The 23,011-nt window shown below is 46.5% G+C and overlaps 1 protein-coding gene across 5 annotated transcripts in view; it reads left to right on the top strand.

The window, feature by feature from the left end:
• FGFR1 (fibroblast growth factor receptor 1) overlaps positions 1-23,011 on the top strand; it is a 46,380-nt gene that overhangs the window by 7,035 nt on the left and 16,334 nt on the right. For 3 of the 5 annotated variants that reach the window (XM_081045460.1, XM_081045459.1, XM_081045461.1), the window contains exon 2: positions 1,456-1,634. In XM_081045460.1, coding sequence (XP_080901586.1) covers positions 1,544-1,634 — 91 coding nt within the window. In that variant the 5' untranslated portion in view covers positions 1,456-1,543. Of the gene's footprint in view, positions 1-1,455; positions 1,647-23,011 lie in introns of all 5 variants that reach the window. The other 2 variants (XM_081045458.1, XM_081045457.1) reach the window with 1 other exon arrangement.

Here is a 23,011-nt window from a genome sequence, read left to right as displayed (position 1 = left end):
CAGTTTCCCCGTGGCTTAAAGGGGAATAATAATTCCTACCCCCCCCATTAGTTTATAGTGAGGAATAAATTAAGCTTGTTACTTAAATATTTTACCTAGTACATGCTTGGCACATAATGGGTATTTAGTACCCATTTGTTATAGTCTGTCTCTTCAGTCCCTTCCCTAAATTTAGAAAAATGAAAGAGAAGTGTTTACTTCTCCTTTGATTTAAAATCATTAAAACATTTTAGGAAAGCCTTGGGAGGGAGCTAGTGGTTGTGTATGCTACTCCCACTGGCAGGCGCATGTGAACGAAGCCAAGAATCTGGGGGTTTCTGCCAGCGGGGACTGACTCACTCTCAGGGGCCCTGTCTGGCTCAGGGGAGGCAGGGCTGAAGCACCACATTAGGGCATGTTCCGGTGAAGTGGATTCTCTGAATAACTTGGATGGTTCCCTGGAGTATTTAGGACAAAAGCCACCTGGAAGACGAGATGGTCACCCCCACATCGCCCAAACAGTGCCCAGAAAGTCTTATCACTTGGTAAATGTTTAGCAGCAACGATCCCTTGTTCCTTAAGACCCCAGAGAGTTGTCTTAAATCATCCACTCTGGACCTGAGAAGGGTAAAGGGCTGCAGCCTGTGCTTTTGACCAGGGCTGGCATGAGTCTTTGAGTCAGCCCTTACAAAAGCTCTTTGACTCTTCAGCACAATTTCCCCCCCACCACTTTGGATTCATTTCTGTTGGACATTAGCTGTCACCCTTCAGCACTGGGGAGAACTGGGTACACCACACGAGTCCACACTCTGAGGCTCTTTTTAAGGAGTTGGTGAGAGTTGTGTTCTCTCTGAGGGAAGCTGGTAAAACCAGAGCTCCCTGTGATGCGTACAGTTTTTGAGACAAAAAACAAAAGGACCCTGGAGATCACTCTTGTCAGCTTCCTCATCACAGGTCCAAAGAGGGTCAGTATCTTGGCTCCCATCTCCTGGTCTTTGGCTTGTTCCGTAATTCCTGTCTCTTGGTTTGCCTGGAGGGAGTGAACTCCTAGACGAGTCATTAGTGGACTGAAGGCTGCTATAGTCGCACCACACGCTGCGAAGCCCTTGCGCATGAAGTGGCAGAACTATTAGGGACTTTCATAAGGCTGTTTGCGTTCCCAGTGCCAATGATCTTGACGTTTTTGCATTGGAGAACTTTATGACGATTTCCCAGCAAGGCTCGCACTTAGTCCACGCTCAGTAAATAGTTGCAGAACTGAATTAAAGCACTCCTTTGTCTAATTAAGGCCTATAACATCGAATTCAACAGTGGGGCAGGACCACAGTTCTCTCTGTGCCTTAAGGAGCAAGTTATTGCTTTAAGCACCTTCTGGACAGGGTGACCATGCTTCACCTTCTTTTCTCCTTGCCTCTCCACCCCTCACCCCGGACCCCAAGCAGCCCTTCCTAACTGTTTGTTTTTTCCTTTCCCCAGAGTCAGCTTGAAAAGGAGGATTAAGCTGAAGGCCGAGTCTCCATGGAGGTGTGGAGCCTTGTCACCAACCTGTAACTGCAGAACTGGGATGTGGAGCTGGAAGTGCCTCCTCTTCTGGGCTGTGCTGGTCACAGCCACACTCTGCACTGCCAGGCCGGCTCCGACCTTGCCTGAACAAGGTAAGGCACCAGGTGAGGGGCAGCCTGGACATCTGGCCCCTGGAAACAGGGCGGGCTGGGGCGGAGGGGATGTGTTTGAGGTGATGTGGTCCCCTGGGAAGGCACCACCCCAGGGGGAGCAGAGGGCTCCTTTCCTGTAGGGGAGACCCCCAACATTTAGCTGGTTAGGACCTGGTTATAAACGTAACCAACTTTATCTGAGGCTGGGTCGTGATGGCTGGTGACATCCATTTGCCAGAGGTTACATGCTCAGGGTAGTTTTATGCTTTTCTCTTCTGAAAAAAAGTTTGGATTGGTACCCTCGATGCTGTATAAAATGGGGTTGGGTGATACAGTGGCATGTGAATGACCGATGAATTCGGGTTTAGAACTTGGATCAGGCTACAGGGTATGTTGAGGGATATGGGACCTTGATAAAGACCTCTGGCTTCTGAAAAGTTGTTCCAAAGACTTGTCTTCTGTGAGGGCCGGCAGTCATGGCCACATGCCTGCTGTTTTGCCTCCCTTAGCAACATCGCACAGGCCCTGTTTGGAGGCCTGCTGAGCGGTGTGCTTTGGTTATGTGCTGCTGGAGAGATTTCGGAGAGATTGAGAACCAGGGAGCATAATGGGACACGGGAGCTCGGAGAGCTGTCGTTTGTTGGAAATGCAGGGAGATTATTAATAACAGGAAGAACTTGCCCTACTGCTCGTGAGATTTGCTGGAGTTGTGAGAGCACTTCATGGAGATGACAGGTACAGCATACCTGGTGGCTTTCCAGGGTCTTTAAGAATTAATATTTGGGTTTTTCTGCACCCAAAGGGTATATGGCTTGTGACTCAGTGGCTGATCACATAAATAGAGAAGGTTGGCAGGTAGTGGGTGAAAGGCTCAGGTGTCCACGTGACATGGTGGCTGTCAGTCTCAGCTGTCAGGACCTATTTGAATAATGAATGATGAGTGAGAATATTTGTCCACTTATATGGTCATGAGGAAGGAGGTGAGAAGGATGTGTGAGACTTTTCTAGAAGGAGCAGTGGCTGGAGCAGGCAGATTAATGTTGCATGAAGTAACAGAACTGCAGGCAAGACCTGAGCTAGAACATGCTGGAGACCCAAAGTGGGAGAGACCGTCTCTGCCCACAAGGAGTTCACCATCTGGTAGGAGGTAGGCAAGTACAGAGGTAACTAAATACAAGGTAGACCATGTTTAAAGCACACAGGAGAGTTATGACTAAATGTAGTGGACATGCAGCTAGGGGAGCAGAGAACATCAACATGCGTCTAGATGGAGGGGTAAGGGTTTGGAAAGGGGAAGTGGAGGACATTCCAGGTAGAACAGCATGAGTGAAGAAGGTACTGAGACAGGATGTATAAAGTGTACAGCGAGTGATTTACCTGGGGAGTGGGTAGTTGTGGGAAGTAACGCCTGGAAAAAATAGATTGAGTTATGAGCACATGGAGGGTCTTCATACCCTGCTAAGAAAACTATACTTAAATGGGTAGATACTGGGAATCTTGAAAAGTTTTGGGTGGGTAGTGATGCGATTCAGCTTTCAGAAAATCTGATAGCTGAATTTGGATGGATGGGAGGAAAAAGATGGACCTATGTCTGAATTCTGCTCCGCCACTTAATGGCTGCTTTACTTGCTTTGACAAATTACTCAAACATGCTAAGTCTTAGTTTGCTCATCTTTGACGTGGAGACAATAATAAAGGAGTAAGAGACCTAATCCAGACAAAACACTTACTATGTAAATGTTAGTAGCTGCGGCCACTTCCACCAGAAAAAGAGACGTTTGTTTTGAATGTCTAGCTAGAGGAAGTGAAGGTATAAACTAGGGTGGGAGCCCTGAGATTGTAAAAGAAGGAAAAAATAGTAGAGACACTATGGAAATAGAATCTGGGGGTTTAATTAGGTTGGATGTCAACTCCAAGTGACTAGAGACAGACAAGATGAGATGAGAGTAAGTTAGGGCGGGAGGTTTGGGAGGAGTAGAGAAGGTTTGCATCAGCCGTAGTGTAGATGGTGATAAGGGAATCCAAAAGCAAGGCGGTGTGAGAACATGAATTTATGATGTACTTTAAAAAAAAAAAAAAAAAACTTTCTCCAACAAACTCTTTTGCAGCCCAAAAATGGAAGGTGGAGAAAGTGATTAGTATGGCTGTCAGGTTTGAGAATATGAATTTATGATAGACCCTAAAGTTTTGGGTTTGTTTTTTTTTAAACTTTCTCTGACAAACTCTTGCAGCCCAAAAAATGGAGGGTAGAGAAAGTGAATAGTATGGCTCTCAAGGCTTGTAAACAGGAAAGGGATGTCTGAGAGTACAAGCATTGGAATTTTAGGGTGGTGATAGAAGTGGTGGAGGGGGTATTGGAGCTGCTGGTTGTGGATCCAAAGAGGGGAAAGAAGCCAAGGCCGAGGTGGAGGATGGAGCCAGGGCGCTGAGGGCCTTGATGAGGACAAAGTACAGGCCCCAGGAGCAGAAGGGACGGAATACGAGAGGTGGAGGGGGCAGTAGGAGGCTATGTAGCAGCGAAGGCTGAAGTCAGACTGCCATTTTAGAAAAATCAACTTAATTGAGGTATAGTTTACATTCTGTAAAACACACCAATTTTAAGTGTACAGTTCAGTGTGTTTTGATAAGTGTTAACTACCAGCCCCAACAAGGTATGGAACATTTTTATGTCCCCCAAAACTTGCCTCAGGCCCCTTTGCAGTCAGACCCGTTGGCAGCACTGACCCCAGGCAACCACTGATCCACTTTCTGTCACTACAGATTAGTTTTGCCTATTCTAGAGTTTCATATAATGGAATTCTATGGTGAACGTGTGTCCATTCACCTGTTGACGGCTTCTTCTTCTTTTTTTTTTTTTAAAGAGGGCGCAGCTCACAGTGGCCCATGCAGGGATCGAATGTTGATGGCTTTTTAGGTTGGTAACAATTCTGGCTATTACCAAAACTCCTGCAAGTGTTCGCGTACAAGTCTTTGTGTGGGCATAATGTTTCCCTGGACTGCCTTGGTTTTGGTTTTGGCTCCACATCTTCCTGTTGGCTCTTGGGAAAGTTACTCTCTGTGCCTCTGTAACATATCTTGATAATGAATATCTGCTCCTAAGGTCATAGTGAATATCAAATAAGAATGTATGCAATGCTCCTAGAACAGTGCCTGGTACACAGTCAAGGAGTCCTGAATGGCAGTTGTGGGTACTGTTTCCTGGCACCTCACAGGAGACAGCACATGGTAAGGGGCTTGTTTCATGGGTGGACTTTAAAGCCTGAGGACACAGAAGTGAAGTTAACTGGACCTGGAGAACAAGTCCCTGTTCTCCGGTTGGTTGAGTAAGTCCCTCTCTTAGCGTGGCCCTTCGGCGTAGCTTGTCCCTCCTGAGCTTTGTGGTCGCAGAACACTGCCCTTCTGTCTTCAGAGAACTGCTGTGTGAAGACACAACGGACATCTATCTCCATGCTTTGCACACTCTGTGGTATCTCACAAATGTAAAGTATTGTTTTGTAGTCTTGGCCCCGCTGTTTGTTAAATAATAATGCTGCTGTTCTCCTCAGAAAAGACTATAACCTGTGTATAAAAGGTTTGTCCAGAAGTTTAAAGCAAACTACCCAAATCCCGTTCACACTGAGAGCGTTTTCCTTTTAGAAAGGCTTTGCTGTGTGTGTTTGGAACCCCTCCCCCAGTCTGCAAATGCTCCTGAGGGAGTGGGGAGGGCCTGGAGTTTCTGGCTGTCTTTGGAAAGTTGATTTAATAAGGGTTCCAGGAAAACCTGCCTCCCTCCCTCCCTCTCCTTTCCCTTCTCTAGTTTGGGATCTTTAGGAGGCTCAGCTTGTTTCTGACCAGGCTTTGAGGGAGGAGGGCACCGTGTTGATAGACTGAAACTGGTAGAATGCCCCTTTAAAAAGATAAGCACCAACGTGAGAGAAATTTTGCGCTTGAGGGAGGGTTGTGGCTATGTATTTTTCTCTTTTTTAGAGTAAGACTTGGGGAGAAGCAAGTGTGTGAATCCAAAACTGCTGACAAGGCTACTTCTCACAGTTGGGGGTGGGGGTCCTGCCCCATTTTCGGCATAAGATGGTTAAATACCCCAGACCCTGTGGTTGAGGGGACAGTATGAGACTTGCAGTCGCAAAATACTTGCCTACATGCTTGGAAATCTGCAACTAATAAGCAATTTAATGGGCTGGGGTTTTACAGCTCCTCCCACCTACCCAGATTTGAAGGAGTCTGGTGGCCAGTTGAAGGGGGAGAGGTTACACTTAATGGAAAAGCCGCACGTTTCCATTTCTGGCTGCAAGTCCCCTGGATGCCGGCGCCACAAAGCAAGGCTTTGTCTTTGTGTTCCACAGAAACCTGCGCCCATGGGGGAAAGGCTGCAAGTGGTGCCAGAGACATTGCTCCAGCCTCAAGTTATAGGACCCTGGCCACCCCAGGGAAACCTCCCCACCACGGGTCCCACAGCTGCCTTTGGCCCAAAGGGATATGCATTTCAGCCTTGCTGCAGGGAGATCCTCAAATAGGTGTTAGGGTATCCCGCTGCCAGCCTAGGACAGGCTGTGGTCCCACTGACTGCAGCCCATTGGGGTGGCCAGCGGACCAGTGCCCAGTGGCTGCCCTGGGAGACATGCAGGCGTGCTCCTCTGCCCTACCCCATCCCCAGCATAATTTCTCCTTGTGAAAAGAACCTGTTTATTTCTAATTCACAATGGATGTTTAAGAGGAGTTTCTTCCCTCTACTAGAGGGCTAGTGGGATTACATGGAGTTGCGTGACCCACTCGCGAGCAAGGATGGTGGATTTAGGACTGTATAAATCCGGGTGCTTTCTTACCAGATTTTCCCAGAGGATCTGCTCTGTCCCACATCATGGGCCACCCCTGGGGTGGGTGGCTAGAGTGCCTTTGAAAGGGTGTGTTTGCAAGTGTTTTGCTGAGCTGAGCAGGGTTGGGGGAGGGAGGCCCCAGCGCTCAGCATGTGAGAGAATGTGAGGGAGGAGTGCTTGACCACGCCGGGCAAGTGCAGCAAAGCCACTCCAGAGCTGTGTTCTTGGCTCTGGCTTCTGCATTGCTACACCATTAGCTCCACTGATTTTCCACTCTGCCTTTGCCAGCCAGCTCCCCAAAGTCAGAGAGGAGGAATTTCTCAGGGAAGAACAAATGGCTGTCCAGAGCCCTTGAGGTGGGGGAGGGGAGGAGCCCAAACAAAGAATCAGGCCTGGATTCTGTCACCTGGCTTTTTGACTACCTGGAGTCTGAGGTGGGCAGGAACGGGAGAGAGAGTGTCATTCTTTTGGAGCTTGTGTCCCCAGCACATGCTGGCCAGCGTGCTTGCTCCTCCTGGTCAGGCAGAAGCAGTGAGTGAGTGATAGCTTGTGTCTGGGGTGCTGATGGATGGCCTTGGGAGAAGTGAGTCCTAGGGAGTCATTATCCGGGAGGGCGAGGTCCAGGGTCAGAGAGCCTGACCAGCAGCTGCGCCTTGTTGTTACAGTGCCTCATTCCTATGGGGCCGCTGGGGGCTCCAGCTCACCCCGTAGACACCACCTTTGCCTTTTCCTTCCTTCCCCAAAGCCTGGAAATGAGACAACTGTTTCCCTTCTGACCGGGGAAAGTCCAGCTGCTCTGGCGCTGCTGGTCTCCCAAGTCCCCCAAGCTGCCCAGGCCTCCCTGTTCTTTCTAGAGAGATGGCTCATTCACAGACTTCTGGCAAATGTTCTCTCTGCCCTCCTACCCTCACCTCAGGCCCCAAATCTTAAGGACCTGGAGTAAATCCCAAACTGTTTCTTCTTAGGAAAAGCCTTAGGCTGCTCCTGAACCTGGGGGGTCTGCTCTGACTTTCAGCTGGTGACCGCCAAGTAGTGGGGCAAGTGCCTGAAGCTCCCCAAAGTAGGCTGTTGCCTCTTAGTGGTTCTGCAGTATGGCACCAAAACGTTGCACTCCTGCCTTCAAGAGTTCCCCTCTCCTAATCTTGGTTCATGTGGACTCCCACCTTTCTGCTGGCCAAATGCGAGATGTCCACTGCCTTCATGTAAAGAGTTTGTGGGGCCTGCCCGGTGGCTCAGGTGGTTGGAGTGCCCTGTTCCTAACGCCCAGGTGGCTGATTAGATTCCCACGTGGGCCAGTGAGCTGCGCCCTCTACAGCTAAGATTGTGAACAACGGCTCTCCCTGGAGCTGGGCTGCTGTAGGCAGCCCGAGGTCGGTGTGGGCTGCCATGAGCGGCTGGCGACCAGCGTGAGCAGCTGGCAGCCATTGTGAGTGGCCGGCAGCCGGTGAGAGCTGCTGTGAGCAGCCGACCAACAACCGGTGACTGACTGCCTCAGCCTCGGGGAGCGCAAGGCTCATAATACCAGCATGGGTCAGGGAGCTGTGTCCTATACAACTAGACTGAGAAACAATAGCTTGAACCAGAGATGGGAGGGGGTTGGGGGGACGCCGAAGAAGGGGGGAAAAAGAGTTTGTTGCTTGTAGACTGGAGAATGCTGACGTGAGAGATCCAGGCATAGAGAAAGATTGGCTCCAGTGGAGCTTGAAACTCGATGCTCCTTCCTTATCCCACATGTGTCGTCGCTGATCCTCCTGGAATAGGTTGTGTAAAAGGAGGTGAATGTTGGGGCAGCGGGCCCTGCCACCTGAGTGAATGTGGCTGTGTTTCCCACGCCCTGGATGTGTAGGCGCATTGAGCCTCAAGTGGGTGAGAGGGTCAAAGGCAAAGAGTGGACCTTAGTGGTTATTAGCTTGGGCAGGGAAAGAGGTTAAAAACCGGTGACACTAAAGTTTCAATTCTTAATCAACAAAGTTGAGTTTAGAGCCTAGCCTTTCCTCACTTTTCTCCAGAATAGAAACCTAGCCCCTGGCTAATGGTCCCTTCACCATTCATTCACCAATTTTCCCTCCCTTTCTTCCTTCTTCCCTTTCTCCCTCCCAACTCTCTCTACCCTCTTCATCCATTCATCCACTTATCCATCCATGCATCCATTCATCCATCTGGCTAAACAAGACTCTTCCTTTTTCCTTTTCGAATACAACATATACATTTGTATATAACAGTTGTTTATCCTGGTCCATAGCCAGAAATGTCCTTCTCTATCCTTTTATCCTTTCACTTTTTGTAATTCCTACTCTTAGCTTAGGTTTGACTTGAGTTTAGTTTAAGACGCAGCTTAGGGCCGGCCACCTCCCTCTTGGAAGTCTTCCTTTGTCTCCAAATTAATCATTCCTTTTTCCCTCTTTCTATTTAACTTTTCGGTCCTGCACGTTCTTCACTCTGCCTTACAGTACATGGAGTTTTTACATGTCGGTGTTTTCTCCACTAGAGCAAAGTTCTATGCAATCAGAAAGAATATTTGTATTGCTCTTTTAAAACATGGACATTTTGATATGTAATCTGGGTTCATCGTAGAAATTTTAGAAAATACAGATATGTAAAGAAAAAAAAGAAAAACTATATTCCCATCATCCAAAAATAATCACTGGTAAACTATAAATCTATTCCTTTAGGCTATTTTTCTTGCATTTATATAAATGTGACTTGTCAAAAATGGATTTATACAATATATACTGGTTTGTAACTTAAGCATGTATATATTGCAGAGAAAAATTTTTCATCATGCTTAATAACCACATAGTATTCCATTGTATGGATGTGCAAAGTTTATTTACCCAGTGCTTTACTGTTGGGCATTTATGTTATTTTCAATAATTTGCATGTAAGTGAACAGACTTTTACAAATAAAATTTGTCCATGTATCCAAGGATATTTATATTCTAAGACTCTTGATTACATAGTACCAAATTGCCCCAGAACAGTTATATCAGCAAAGACCTTTTATAGTAATAATTAGTAAATACTATTTATTACACTTTTACATCTTTACGCTGATCTCATGGCCACAGGTTTATTCCCATTATCAGAAGAGGTAACTGAGATTCAAGAAGTTAAGTAACTTGTCTAAGGTCATAAAGTCATATAGTCATATAGTTGGTGAGAAGGTAGAACTGGGATTCAGACTCAGGTAGGTCTGACTCGAACGGTTTTTTTCCACTGAATAATACTACATCCCTCTATCAAATTGTGTTTCCCCACAAAATTCAGGCAGAGCAACGTTTGAATTTAAACATTGCTGGGTTGTTCCCTTTTATATCCCAGGAATCAGGCTTCACCTCCCTTTCTGGGGTGACATGTTTATGTGCTGATTGGGGTAAGGTTGGCTGAAGATGCTTGCCTTATGCCATTTCTCTTTTGATATTTTACTCTTCATTGCAAGGTGATGCGTCCATCATTGGTCTGTGAGCTGCCCTAATTAAAGTGGTTCCCTAGCCTAGAATAATCAACAGAACAAAACACCCCTTGAAGCTGCCTTTTCCACTGTACTGAGACCTTCTACCCTCCCCAAGTGTCACATGCCAAACCTGAGTTTTCTTGGTAGGTCACACACACATAAACCACCTAGATTGCTTCTAAAATGGTTGTTGTCCAACAATGTCTGATGGGTGGAAATAAACATGTTAGACAGTTCAGAGAGGCTGCAGTATTACTGTTGTTTTAAGGCTACCGATATATATTTTTTAAAAACACAAAGAAATTTAAAATAAAAGGAGGGGAGGTCCTGAATTTTTTTTTCTTACTGTTTACATTGAACAAATTAATGTTTTAAAGAAAGATATATATTATAATGTAGTTGGGCTAGTCACAGAACAATTACAGGATTTAAGAAATATGTATTAATTTCTGGGATACTATCTGAAGTATGTCCCAGGAATAGAGCACAGATATACTGAAAGTTTGGTAAATGTCTTCTTCCAGTTCTGTCTGTAACTATCTGTGTAACCTTTTGGAGAAAAAAACATCAAAAATCTTGGAGGCCCCTCTTGAATGGGAGGCCCTGAACAAATGCCATCCCTATACCTAGTATCACCATGGGTTAGGGCCAGCCCTGGCCAGCGTTACCCTGACTAGACATATGCAAATATTATAATAAGTGACTCATTTAAGAGGTGTTGTCCAAAGACTACTTCAAATAAGGACATAAACCCCAGTTATAAGGACATCTGAAACCACAGAAGAGGGCCTCTTCCCTAAAGGGAAGGGACAAATTGACTGTCATTTGTGGGCTAAGAGTGTGTGTGTGTGTGTGTGTGTGTGCGCGCGCGCGCGCACACACATATATCATGCAGGCAGAAGTTTTGTTCACCCCAGCACCTTAGAATAATTTATTGTCTGATACATATCAGGTGATCAGTTAATGTTTTTTGAATAAAGGAAGGTATGTATGAATGCACAGGTAAGTGATAATTCATTTTCTTTTTTTAAAAGGATACCTAAACTTTCTAGTTTTAAAATGAAGATAGGAATAAAATCCTTTTCAATAAGAAGGTAGGGAAAAATAGGTGAGAACTAGTTATTGCTACCACACATTGAGATCTTGTGTCATCTAATGCAGTGGTTCAAAGCTTTTCACAGCATGGACATCACCAGGCGGGCTTGTTAAAGCCCATTGCTGCGTTCCCTCTTGCTGCTCTTGCTTCTGAAGCAGGACCCTGGAGCTTGGTGGTCCTAACAAGTTCCCAGAGGCCTATTGATGCTGCCCATCTAGGAACCACACTTTGAGAATCTCTCATATCAATTAATTCTAATCCCCAAAATGTATAAGGTAGATGTTATTTCCACTTAACAGTGTAGGAAGCTGACTCTGTCATACAAAAACTTGCCAAGTATAAACAGCACATAAATGGAGTTCAGACTCAGGTCTATCTGATATCAATGCCTTCAGCTCAGATGCCTGTGCTGGGTAAGAGCGAGAGGTGCAGAAGGTGGAATATCTGAGAATCTAGGACATGGATGTCCAAACTGCGGCCCACGGGCCAACTGAGGCCTGCAGTCCATTTTTAATTGGCCCACAGCAAATTCCAAAAATATATTTAGTTTACTTAAATAAACCAGGTGAGGCAATACGTACTTCACCTCGAGTGAATGGCTTGGCTGTTTGTGTATTTTACCGCATATGGCCCTTGATAAAAAACGTTGAAAAAAGTTTGGACACCCCTGGCCTAGGAAGAGAAAAACAAAACAGGCGGGAAGGGAGGTAGGAAAGGTGGAATCATTTTGCCTGGGGGTATTGAGGGAGGGAGGATACTGGGAATAGGAAGGTGGTCTAAAAGCTTTCCTGGAAAGGTAGGAGAGCCTCCTCCTGGACCGCCCTCCTTCTGCTTTGCTGGGGCTGTAAGTCAGTTACAAAGGCGGTGGCCTTGCCTTTGGAATGCCAGTCAGCTCTCCCATCAGCTCTCCAGCCGATTAGAAGAGTCCATTTGCATTCAGAAATCTCTGCTCATTTATTGTCAAGCTTCAGAGTTTACTTATGGAATTAAGGTTTATTTTCCTTAGGTTTTAGGAATTAGCTTTTGAACCTTAGAAGAGTCAAGTTCCTTGACTAACTACAGAATGAAGTTTTCCCTTTGGCATTCAAAACTTTTATCGATGTTATTTGAGCAACCAAGACTATATTAGTGCCTGAAGCATACATAAGTTGGAAGCAGCATTTATTTTATGTCTGCCCTTCTCCACTACCCTTAGACTCCCAATCCATTTTTAAAATGTATTTACCTTGCTAGCTCTCACAGTGAAATAAATCCTTCTAGAATACCTGGGCCCCTAGCTTTCTGCCAGTCACAGCCTCTAGGCTGCTCCATATCCTCCGTTCTGAGGCTTCCTCTGGCAAGAACATCATGGGCCGGGGAGAAGAGATGAAGAGAAGCATGTATTGAAGATACTAGTGGCTGGAGCTCTGCCCCAAACAGAATCTTTTTTTTCCTATGGAAAATTAACTTTAGGTCTCTTGCCTTCTCTCACACCAGAGGGAGCTTTGTGCTAGTGGGGGCAGGAGGGAATGGCAGCCATGTATGCTTAACTCGGAAACGCCCAGTTGAAATTTAGAACATTGGTTAGGACTGGCGAGAACCTCAAGCTTGTCAAGTCAGTCAGCCTTCCCATTTCACAGTTGAAGAAACTGAGGCCTGATTACGGAGGTGCTTGCCCAGGGTCACAGTTAGTGGTAGTGCTAGTCAGCTGAGTGATTTCTACTCACGTGTTCTTTCTGAGACTTAGGGACTAAGTGGTTTTTACAAAGATTTCAAACTAGGCTCTCATTGTCATGTCTTAGGACATCTGGAATGTTGTTCAGAGTAGGATTCTCTCCCCTAAGATTCTAATTATTCACGATCCCCCAGGTTGTCTGAGTAAAGGAGTCCCCAGTGTAGATATTGGCCCTTACCTTCCCCCAAGCTTTTGGTCCTGCTTCTTCCACATGCTCTCTACCAGACAGACATATCTCAGCTAGAAACAGCCACAAACCATGTTCTTTTAATTTCTTAGAATAGAGAGTACTAAATGCTCAGCTTTCGTGGTGTGTATGAAGGAGAGAGAAGAATGAATATGTGGTATATTCATGGGTCCTCTAGCTCCTTGCCATCCTGTAAATCTGTAAAACAGACCAGTGGTCCCACATTTTTAGATTTCATGGGCCAAATTTTCCCCTGATATTTTGGAACTTACATGGGGTCAACAACTTAATTTGCCAAATAACCTTTTTAAAAAACCATAACTGCCCACTACCGTTACCATTTTTTTATTGTGGTAAAATATACGTAACATAAAATTGACCATTTTCACCATTTTTTTTTACATTTATAGTATTTATTGAAAAAAAATCCATGTATAAGTGGACTTGCACAGTTCAAACCCGTGTTGTTCAAGGGTCAACTGTACGTCATGCAACAGCATGGAGAATCTCACAAATGCTGAGTGACAGATGCCAGACTCAAGAGTACATGCTGCATGACTTCACAGACAGAAAGCTAAAAAACAAGCAAAAGTAACCGATGCTCTTCAATGTCAGCAGAGTGTTTACTCTTGATGGCACACTTTCACCATTTTTAAGTGTACATTAAGCACATCATATTGTCTGCAACCATCACTACCATCCATCTCCAGAACTTTTTCACCTTCTCAGCTGAAATTCTGTATACTAACTCCCCATTCTTCCCACCACCATTCAACATCATTTCATTTTAAAAGGATCTTTATCACCTTTATTCTCCTAGTGTAAAAATAAGGGGCATTTCTTTAACATTGAAAAGAAAACTGTAACTTTATGCAGAGCCCATGCTTTTCCCCACTTCAGTGGGTTGTGACCCTCCTTACGTATAGCACTCTGTGACCAGACCCACCATCCCATCAATGGGATTGGATAGGGAGGGAAGATGGTAGCCGCCTTGGGGTGGTGAGAACCCTGGTGAATTGTGTGCTCAAGCACACAATTTTGGTTCGGGGGGGGCCAAAAGGCAAATTCTGAAACAGCTGAGGCCTCCATTTATTCATCAGCAAGTTTAGGGAGCAGCAGCTTTTTCCTGCCCAGCTGTTAGTGGTGTTTTCTTCCCCAAACAAGCTCTGCTGGGTGTGGGGGAGGGGAGGCCCTCCAAGAGGCTCTAGTAGGGGGTGGGGTGGGAGGAGGGCAATACATTCCTTTTCTTTAAGGAACCTGACCGGACTTTAAGGTTAGAGCACAGTGGAGTGGGAGCTGTAGGGTTGATTACCTCTTCGTCATTGATTCATCTCACTCTGCCCCCTCCCCCAAGCTTAATGATCTTTCCATTACAGAACCCAGACCAGGAAGTGCATGACAGGTCGCAGCTGCAGACACATGGCTGGGAGGCCTGGGCTCTGGGCCAGTGGTGGGAGGGTCTGCACTCCTCTTCTAGCAGCGGGACCCCTGCGCGCGCGCGGACGCGCGCACACACACGCGCGCGCAGTCAGCTAGTTGTCCAGCTTTCCCCCTACAATTTAGTGGAAGATGGAAGATGTTCTTACTTCTGTGTTGTAACAGTTGATGGCCAGTGTCCTTTTGCTTTGAGTTAAGGACGTGATTATTAATAAAGGCAAGGGGAAGACTCCCACCCCTGAGCGTCTAGATCCCCTAAACTTCAGCCCATAGATGTGGTCCTTGATGGGTTTAGGGTTCTTCTGGGGGAGTTTTTCATCATTGAGTAGAGTCACCCTAGCTCCTTTTCCCAAAACAGGACCCGCCAACATGGCTTTAGAAGCTTCCCAGGTGCCCTCGGGAGTTGTTGGGCAGAACAGTTTTAATGCCTCTGAAACCATCAGTTTTCCTCTTTATGATTCTACGAGAATGCCAGGTTCAAACATATTTCCGGGGACATCTAGATGCAAGAGCATGGGCGTTCCACATATAAAGACCTGGGTTCCAATCATACTGAATGCGTAGAGCTGCCTTCATTTTTCTGTTTTGATTGGGGATAGCTCCTTCCACATACAAGTTTGCTTAGGAAATGTTAATTTGCCCCAAACTGTGTCCTAGGGGGGCAGTTGTCACACAGGAGTTTCTGTCTCCACCACCAGCTGTGGTGTTGGCTTTCTTCCCTGAATCTGCCAAGGCCGGATTCCTCTGGTGCCAAATGTGAAATGGTGACACAAACTTCTAGGAACTGTGAGCTCAGACTGCTCTTCCCTAGCTGTAGGGTATCCACCTTTTCTGAGTGGTGTCTGCACGTCCTCCACGTCTTAAGTGAACTTTCCTCTTCCCAAAGCAACTCTTTCTTGCTGGTATGGGGAGAAGCAAAGAGTACTGGGAATCCTTTTGGGACATGGGTGTAGAAGAGTTTTATTTCACTCTACATAGTGGAGTTTGTCAGTAAACAGTTGGAGTGAGAGATTTTGGCGGGGAGAAAGGAAGAAGGGAAATTTCTCTTAAAACAACTCCTGGGCACATTCCTTTGTTAATCACTTAATTACATCCTTGTCCCCAGCCTGAGTTCGCTTCCCCGAGGTGGGAGGTAGGGGGAGGTGAGGGACATGACCCCTAGGAGGGAAAAAAGGACGGTATGAAGGAATGAAGGAGGTGGGGGCATCAGGTAGAACCCTAGACTCCATTCTGATGCTATGCTACCCCTAGCAACATCTGTTTGAAGGTTTATACAGAACTCTCTGGGCCCTGGATGCTTTCGGCCTGGGTCTCCCGAGTAGGGTTCTGCGTGCCTGGGCCTCCTCCTGCCCAACTACTGGGGACCTGTTTTTGGGGGGTCGTGGGGCGGGCGCAGGACCCTGGCTGCAGCTTTGGCGTGCGCAGGCAGCTCTGCACTAAATTACAGTGATGAAGTGGGACACACAAAAGACCGAAATCTTTTTTTAATAAAAAAAAAACAAAACTCCGGCCCCAAGCCCCTGGGCTGCTGAATGGTGATGGCTTCCTGTCAGGATTAGCCGGGCTGCCTGGGCATGTGTGCACTGCCTTTCTCCTCAGGAAATACCTTTAGTAAGCCCCGGTGGGGTCCCCATGGCAACGCGCAAGGGGACCTGCTGACAGAGGCCATTCAGCCCACCATTGTTCCTTGGCCCCTTTGTCGGGAGCTGTATTGCTGCCCCTCTGGCAAACACAGCAGTTTGCACAGTTTTGTCAGGCTGAATGTGGAGTTTTTACATTTTAATGGGCTCTTCTGGCTGTGGCCCATTTGCATGCAAAATGGTCTTCTTACTTTTTTCCCTTTTTCTATTAAAAAAAAAAAAATCTCTACAGTCCAAATCCCCTGGGTCGGGGGACTGGGGACTGCTGCTGGATCAGGGTGTTAGATCCCACTAATTGATTTGGTGTTCCCAAATCAATTTGGGAATTTGTTTCCACCCATTCCCGTGCTCCCCATTTCTACAACTTTCCTTGTATCTTGGGGACATCGTGAGTTTAGGGCATCATGAAGTTTTAGGGCTTCATGAAGCTTTAGGGCTTCCTCTCTGTACCCCAAGCCGTGCAGAATGATAGTTTTTCCCCAGGATTTCAGTGAGATTCCCCCCTCTGGCCTGGCCTTGCCAGACTAAAGTAAGTTTTCAGTTCCATTTCAAAGCCAAAGTAACGTAATAAAAAACCTTTGCAGAGGGCTCCCAGAGCCCCGCTGGGCTGTTCTGTGTTCCTTTTAAGTTTGCTTTCAAAGCCACCCCGAGTTCCTCCCCCACCCACAATTGCCCCCTTATTTATCTCTGGGGAGTTTGTGCCAAGACTGTAAACATTCCTGGACCACCAGTTCCCCCATGTTACTGAAGAGGATGGTGTTCTTCCCTAATTTTCGTAACTCAGAAATTCAGAATCCAAAGGATTTCATAGGGATGACAGAAATCCTGACCCTGAGACATCATGCCTGGGTTTTGCTGGGGGCTGGTTATTCAAGCCCTATATACTTTGGAGTGTAGAATGTCGATGACATGCTCCTGACTTAGAGGGTAGGTAAGACATACTGAATATGTACCAACCCGCAGCCAAGCAACGCGAATAAGTACGAGATAAAGCCATGAAAATTTGTAAGTCACATTAAAAAAGAGATGAAGAACGTAATTGAGGAAGTCTTAGGGAGTGATGGTTGGAGGAGAAAGGCATTTTAGGAGAAGCACAGTCCTTTTCGTAGGAGAAAGCAAAATAAAAGGGGCAGTGAGGGCATTGGCTTGGCTAAAGAGGCGGAACCTGGAGATTGGACAGCTGAGGTGGGGGAGGGGAGATAGTCCAGAGGCTCCAGATTCTGGAGATTGAACAGGCTCTCAGGAGAGTGAGGGGGTGGGATGCAGAGTGCCCATATAGAAGGGTCAGGGTTTGAGAGTTGGGACGCTCTGAGGATGTGTGATCAGAAGAGCTGGCCCAACAGTACAGCTGATGAGCCCCTTTGCCTAACGTTCTTAATCTTCTCAGTGGAGTAAGGCAGAGGTCATCAGAGGTCATCAGCTCAGCTGTAAGCTGTAATCAAGGGTGAGGGGCTTGGGACATGGTGAGGTATCCGGTGACTGATCCAGGATTGAGCCAGGGACACAGGGAAGGAAGGAGGGGCTGTGCTGTCTACTTGTGGCCAACGCAGAGCTCTAAGTACCTGAGTGGGTCATCGCTCTCCCGCGTGCTTTGTGAGAAGGAAGATGCTGTGGAGTGGCCCAGGACCCAGCATCTAGAGCCAATGCTGACCCCTGTTTCGTGACTTTGAGAGGAATCCCTCAGCCTCCATTTTCTCATGCTTAAATGGAAATGAACAGGAATAAAATGAACATGAGTTGACATGCCTTGTGGAGTATCAAGTGCCATACCAAGTAGGGCATTATTATCAGCCCAAGTCTACCCTCCCTCTCCTCCCAATTTCCTCACCTGCCAAATGTGCACACTCACACCTGCTCAACTTTAAAGGGTAGATGAACATGACCAGGAAGGTGCATTTATAAGTTAAAAGCACTAAGTTAGAAGGTAGTACTTGTGGGGCTGAGGGAATTGAGGGAATGAGAAAGGGACTATAGGGCCAAAGCAACCAACTTGAGAATCCCGTGTGTGAAGGTAGGAGATATTGGTGCCATTTGACAGGATCGGTGGGCTGAACAGAAAGGGTTTCCGTCTCTTTTCTGAAGTCAAGGAGTGCAAAGACACAGTAAAGGTAGAGGCTACCTTTCCAAGCGGTGGACCTGGGATCCAGGATGTGTATGAATTCTGGCGAGCCAGGCTACCTGGGTTTAAATGGTGGCCAAGCGAGGTGGGCCACCTTGGGCACACACACAACCTCTCTGTGCCTCAGTGTCCACTCTGTAAAATGAGGATAATAGTGTGTACTTCGCAGGGTGGTTGTGAGGATTAAATGAGAATTGTGCTTGGCACACAGTAAGCTCCTGTATCCATAGAGGAGAGAGAATAATGGTATCACTGTCATGAGGTTGCTATGTGTATTAAATGATAGTCTGTGTTAAAAGCCATTGCAGTATGTGGGGTATATTGTAGTAAACATGCTGTAAATTGTTGGCCAGCATTAGTATTACCATTTTCAGAGTGGTTTAATGATTCCAAGAAAATATATGGGGAGGCACATGGTAAATTGCAAAGTGCTGTGCAAATATGTTGTTTTTCGTCACTGGGTTCGTGTTAAGTCATGGGGTTTTGGGGATGGATAACTTCCAGACCAAAGTGGCTGTGATGGGACCAGGGCTGGTGAAGTGGTGTTTCGAAATACATTTTCAGGTGTATTTTTGTCTATGTGGCATGAATGGCCTGCATTCATAGTCTCTGCAGAGAAATGTGTTCCTGGGACTTCGTTATCCCAAGGCACACCCCTGCTCATAAGCACCTTACCTTTTCTGCTCCCCCAAAGTTTTCACTTCCAATCTAAATCCTTATTTGTTTCCTCTCTTCCTTCACCCTTATGTCCCGCCTCTGCTGTGAACACTGCTGTCTCCTCTGACCACCGATACTTTTAAGTTCTGTAACTACTCAGAGCCTGTGTCAGGTCGCCTGTACTGGGTTCTTACATTCCTCTCTAGTTGTCTCGTGTTGCTATACAAAGTGCTTCACACGTACCAAGGTGTTATGTAAATCTGATCACCCTCATTAGGCCAGGCCCAGGTTTGTTGTTCCTTTGCTTAATTGCTTTCTTCTTGCACAGTGGCAAGGGCTCACAGAGGCACTTAATGATAGCTATTTTGAAGAAAGTTCCCCATTTTCTTGAATTTTGGAGAACTGGGGTCTCATCTTCTCATAAGAACAGCAAGGTTTTTATGGGTTTGGGCCTCCTCAGCGCGTCACGCCCCCTCCCCTCATGATGCCCATGCCTAGCAAGAGACACAGGGACTTAGAATCAAGAACTTGGATCGACCTGCTAGGTGGCTGTGGCAGGGTTCTGGCTAGTCCTGCCATAAGCAAAATGTTGCATCCTGTGGACTTTTGGGGAATGACAAAGCTGTGGTATTTTGGAGGAAAGTAGGAAGGGAGAGGGACTCCGCGGGGCTCCGTTAACTCTCCTGTACCTTGACTTGAGAACACCGTGGGACACACAGCCCCCACCTCTCTGTCGTTCTAGCTGCTCCTTGATTACTAGCTGGTCCCCAGCTACTCCTTGTTTCCCCAGAAGGGATGGAGAGGCTCCATTAGAGAAGAGGTGTAGGACTGGTGATCAGCGTGTGAACCCCTTTCACTCCCACGAAAGGGGTACCTGTCTAGCCTGCGCAGCCTTCCACTTGCCATCTATTCTGTCCCAGGAAACTGCTTCAGGACCAGAGGCCTCCTCAGTCTCCGATTCAGGCTGCTAAACAGAGCCTTTGCTCTATCCTATTTTCTGGAGAGTTCTCTGAGGCATTGATGGCCTTCATCCTCTAAGCATATTCAAGTCAAGCCTACCTAACTCTAATCTTCCCTCTCCTGGTGATGATAATAGTAACTCTGTACTGTGGATCTTGAAGCACAATGCACCTTTTTCCCACAATGCACTTGGAGCACATTGCATCTAGAGCCTGTAAGAGTGAATGAACATTGTAATTTGACTCGTGACAAACATTTTCAGCCTCCGACTAAGTCACCATGGAATCCGGATACCAAATGTCCTCTGGCCTCCATTCCCCACATCATCTCTCAGGAAGCAAGATGCATAAAGCGAGTGTTGTGGTTTGCTGCTTCCCTCACAGCACCCTCATTCCAATGAATAAGTTCTCCAAGAGTTGGAACGTTGATTTCAAGTGGCTGAGCAATACACTGGCTTTCTTTCCTTCGTCTTTCATGGCCAGTCCAGTGAAGGGATCAGTTAGCTCCTTTCTTGCTAACTGACACCTAACAAGTGTAGCCCTGGTCCATTGGTCTTGACCAGAGAAAGGCCAGCTTAGAAAAGATGGAGCCACAGATGCAGGGGCCTTTCCTTGCTTGAGGACATACATGAGGACACTGGAAAGACCGAAAGAGAATGGAGTGTAGTGACTTGATTGCTGCAGGCTACCAGTGAGCGGTGATTGTCTCCCATCAGCCGCCTTCCATAGGACTCCACAGGTCAGGGCCGCTCTTCAGGGCGCTGACACAGATGGTCAAGGCCAGTAAAACCAGTAAGTGCTTGGTTATCTTTCCATCACCTTCTGGAAGGAAGTGGCATTATCCCTACTTTGTAAATGGAGACTTCGCCATACAGGAGCCCTATTAGCCATGAAAAACCCCTGTAACTCAAGAACCATTGGCTGATTTTGGGTTCCTCTAAAATTAGTCTTTGCCAGGTGCTAAGTTCAATTCATGACCCAATGAGTATTTTCTCTGTTTCTGACATTGTTAGGCACTGTCAGAAAATTATGTGGGAAAATTATAATAGTCGATCCTGCTCTGAGTTGCTTGCTATTTCTTAGGAGCAGTGAGACATGGACACTTTTGACAGGAAACAATACACCCAACTGTTCATCAACCAATGAATGGATAAGTAAAATGTGGTATACCCATACAATGGAATATTATTTAGCCATTAAACAGAATGAAGTACTGAGATATGCTATAGCATGGAAGAACCTTGAAAGTATGCTAAATGAAAGACGCTGGTCACAGAAGACCACATATGATATGATTTCATTGACATGAAATATCCAACATAGGCAAATCTGTAGAGACAGAAAGCAAATCAGTGGTTGCCTAGACAGAGGGGAGGGGGAAGAGATGATAAGTAACTGCTAGCACGTAAAAGGTTTCTTTTTGGGGTGATAAAAATGTTCTAAAGTTAATTGTGATGGTTGCATAACTGTGAATATACCAAAAAACATTTAATTATATGCTCTCAATGGGTGAATTTTATGGTATGTGAATTATATTTCAATAAAGGTGTTTTTAAAAAGAAACCATACAAAATGATGCGTAATTGAATGCAAATTTGTGTGATTCCGACAGTAGCTGTTATACAGAAAATTAGGGTAGACATACTAGTGCCAACAGAAGGCTTCTGCGTATCTCCGCTGGTGCACTTTGAGCAGCGTGGGGTAAGGGGACGCTAGAGAGATGGCTGACAGCTGTGAGCAGAAGTAAGTTCTGTTGTGAAAGGAGGATGCAGTCAGTGCAGAGAACAGCCAGACTTGGAGTGGTAGGTAGAGAGCAGAAGCTGCATGGAGAGGTGGGAACGGAGGGTGAGGCCGTGGGTGCCGAGCAGGGGTTTCGGTTTTATCCTGGACAGTGGAGGATCGTGATCAGGGGAATAATGGGACACGGCGCATCAGGGCGGAGCCTCAGGGTGAGTTTGAACTCCAGGGGCAGGGACAAGAAAGCAGGCTTTGAAGCTTTTTATAGATCAGGTAGAAGAGTTTTGTTTGCACAACCTGGTTAGGATGAATGGGAAGTTAGGGCTCCGAGCCAGAATTGGCCAAAGCTGGTCTCAGCAGAGCTAGTGTCCCTTTGCTGCTTTCTCCTGGGGAAATGCCCGTGTTCTACTTGCTGCCTTTTGGTCTCTGGGACCTGTCAAAACAGGCTGTGATACCAGAAGCTCAGAATTTGAGTTTACTGACTTGACTGTTTGACCAACGGCTGGTACAGATCACGAGCTACAAAATATTTCATCTGTGAGGTCATTGAAGGGAAATGAGATTGGATCAATAGGAGTGTCTGCTGTTTCCTGAAGGGTCGAGTCTGAACTGCTTTTCTTCTACTTTCTTTTGGCAAAACCACAAGCCATTAAAAATGGAAAGAATACCTTCTTTTTTAAGACCCACAAAAGGTTATTTTTAATCAGTTGTGCGGTCTGCTCACCTTTGTGGTTGGTGCTCCTCTTGACCTCATTCACTGAAATAAATGAGTGCTAACCTAGTGGTCTCCAAACCCCTTTAAAGCAGCAACCCCCCTTTTTGATGATTCAGTATTTACCCAATATTTAAGACAGAGCCCTTGGGTTGCAGTCTTAGCTCCTCAGCCTCATTCGGGGCCCCACTGAGGAAAACTCCCTAGTACTATCTGTCGTCCAGGACACCCATTTCTTCATTTGTAAGGTTTCTAGCTGAAACCCTTTTAGCACTTCCGAATGAGTTCTTTGAAAATGAGGGTAATGAAGGAGGAAAGGGAGTTTAGAAAGGAAGACAAGCAAGAGACAGTGTGACTGCTGGTGTCACTATTGCATTATCCAGCAGGCATTTATTGGGCAGCTCTGGTGTGCCAGGCACTGCAGTAGGCGCTGGGGATGTAAAGGTAAATACAATACATTCCCTCCCTCGCACGTGAATTGAGAAAGGGGACTTTCCTTCAGTGTGACAAGTGTAGTGAGGGTTCACCTGACTTAGACTGGGAGTGGGAAAAGGCTTCAGGCAGAGTTACCATCTGGGCTGAGAATTAGAGGGTGAGTGGAGAGAGCCAGGCAGAGACAGAAGCCGTGCAGGGCCACGGGGTGGGGTTGCATGAGGAGGTGAGCCTCTGATGGTGGACCGGTGGTGAGAAATAAGACTTCCCAAAGCACTGGACACTAAATCAGGTGGTAGATAGGAGCTGCACCAAGCACATTCTTCGGTGGGGGGTGGACAGTTATGAGAAGATGCCAGAGTGCCCTTGAACTTCCTGAAGGGAAATAGAAACTGGATTTTGCCCCTTGTTAGTGAAGAGGG

This window comes from Rhinolophus hipposideros (genome assembly GCF_964194185.1).
Source record: "Rhinolophus hipposideros genome assembly, chromosome: 4".
In the NCBI taxonomy this organism is placed as follows: domain Eukaryota; kingdom Metazoa; phylum Chordata; class Mammalia; order Chiroptera; family Rhinolophidae; genus Rhinolophus; species Rhinolophus hipposideros.
The sequence above is the reverse complement of the archived record's forward strand: the minus strand, read 5'-3'. Positions and strand labels throughout refer to the sequence as shown.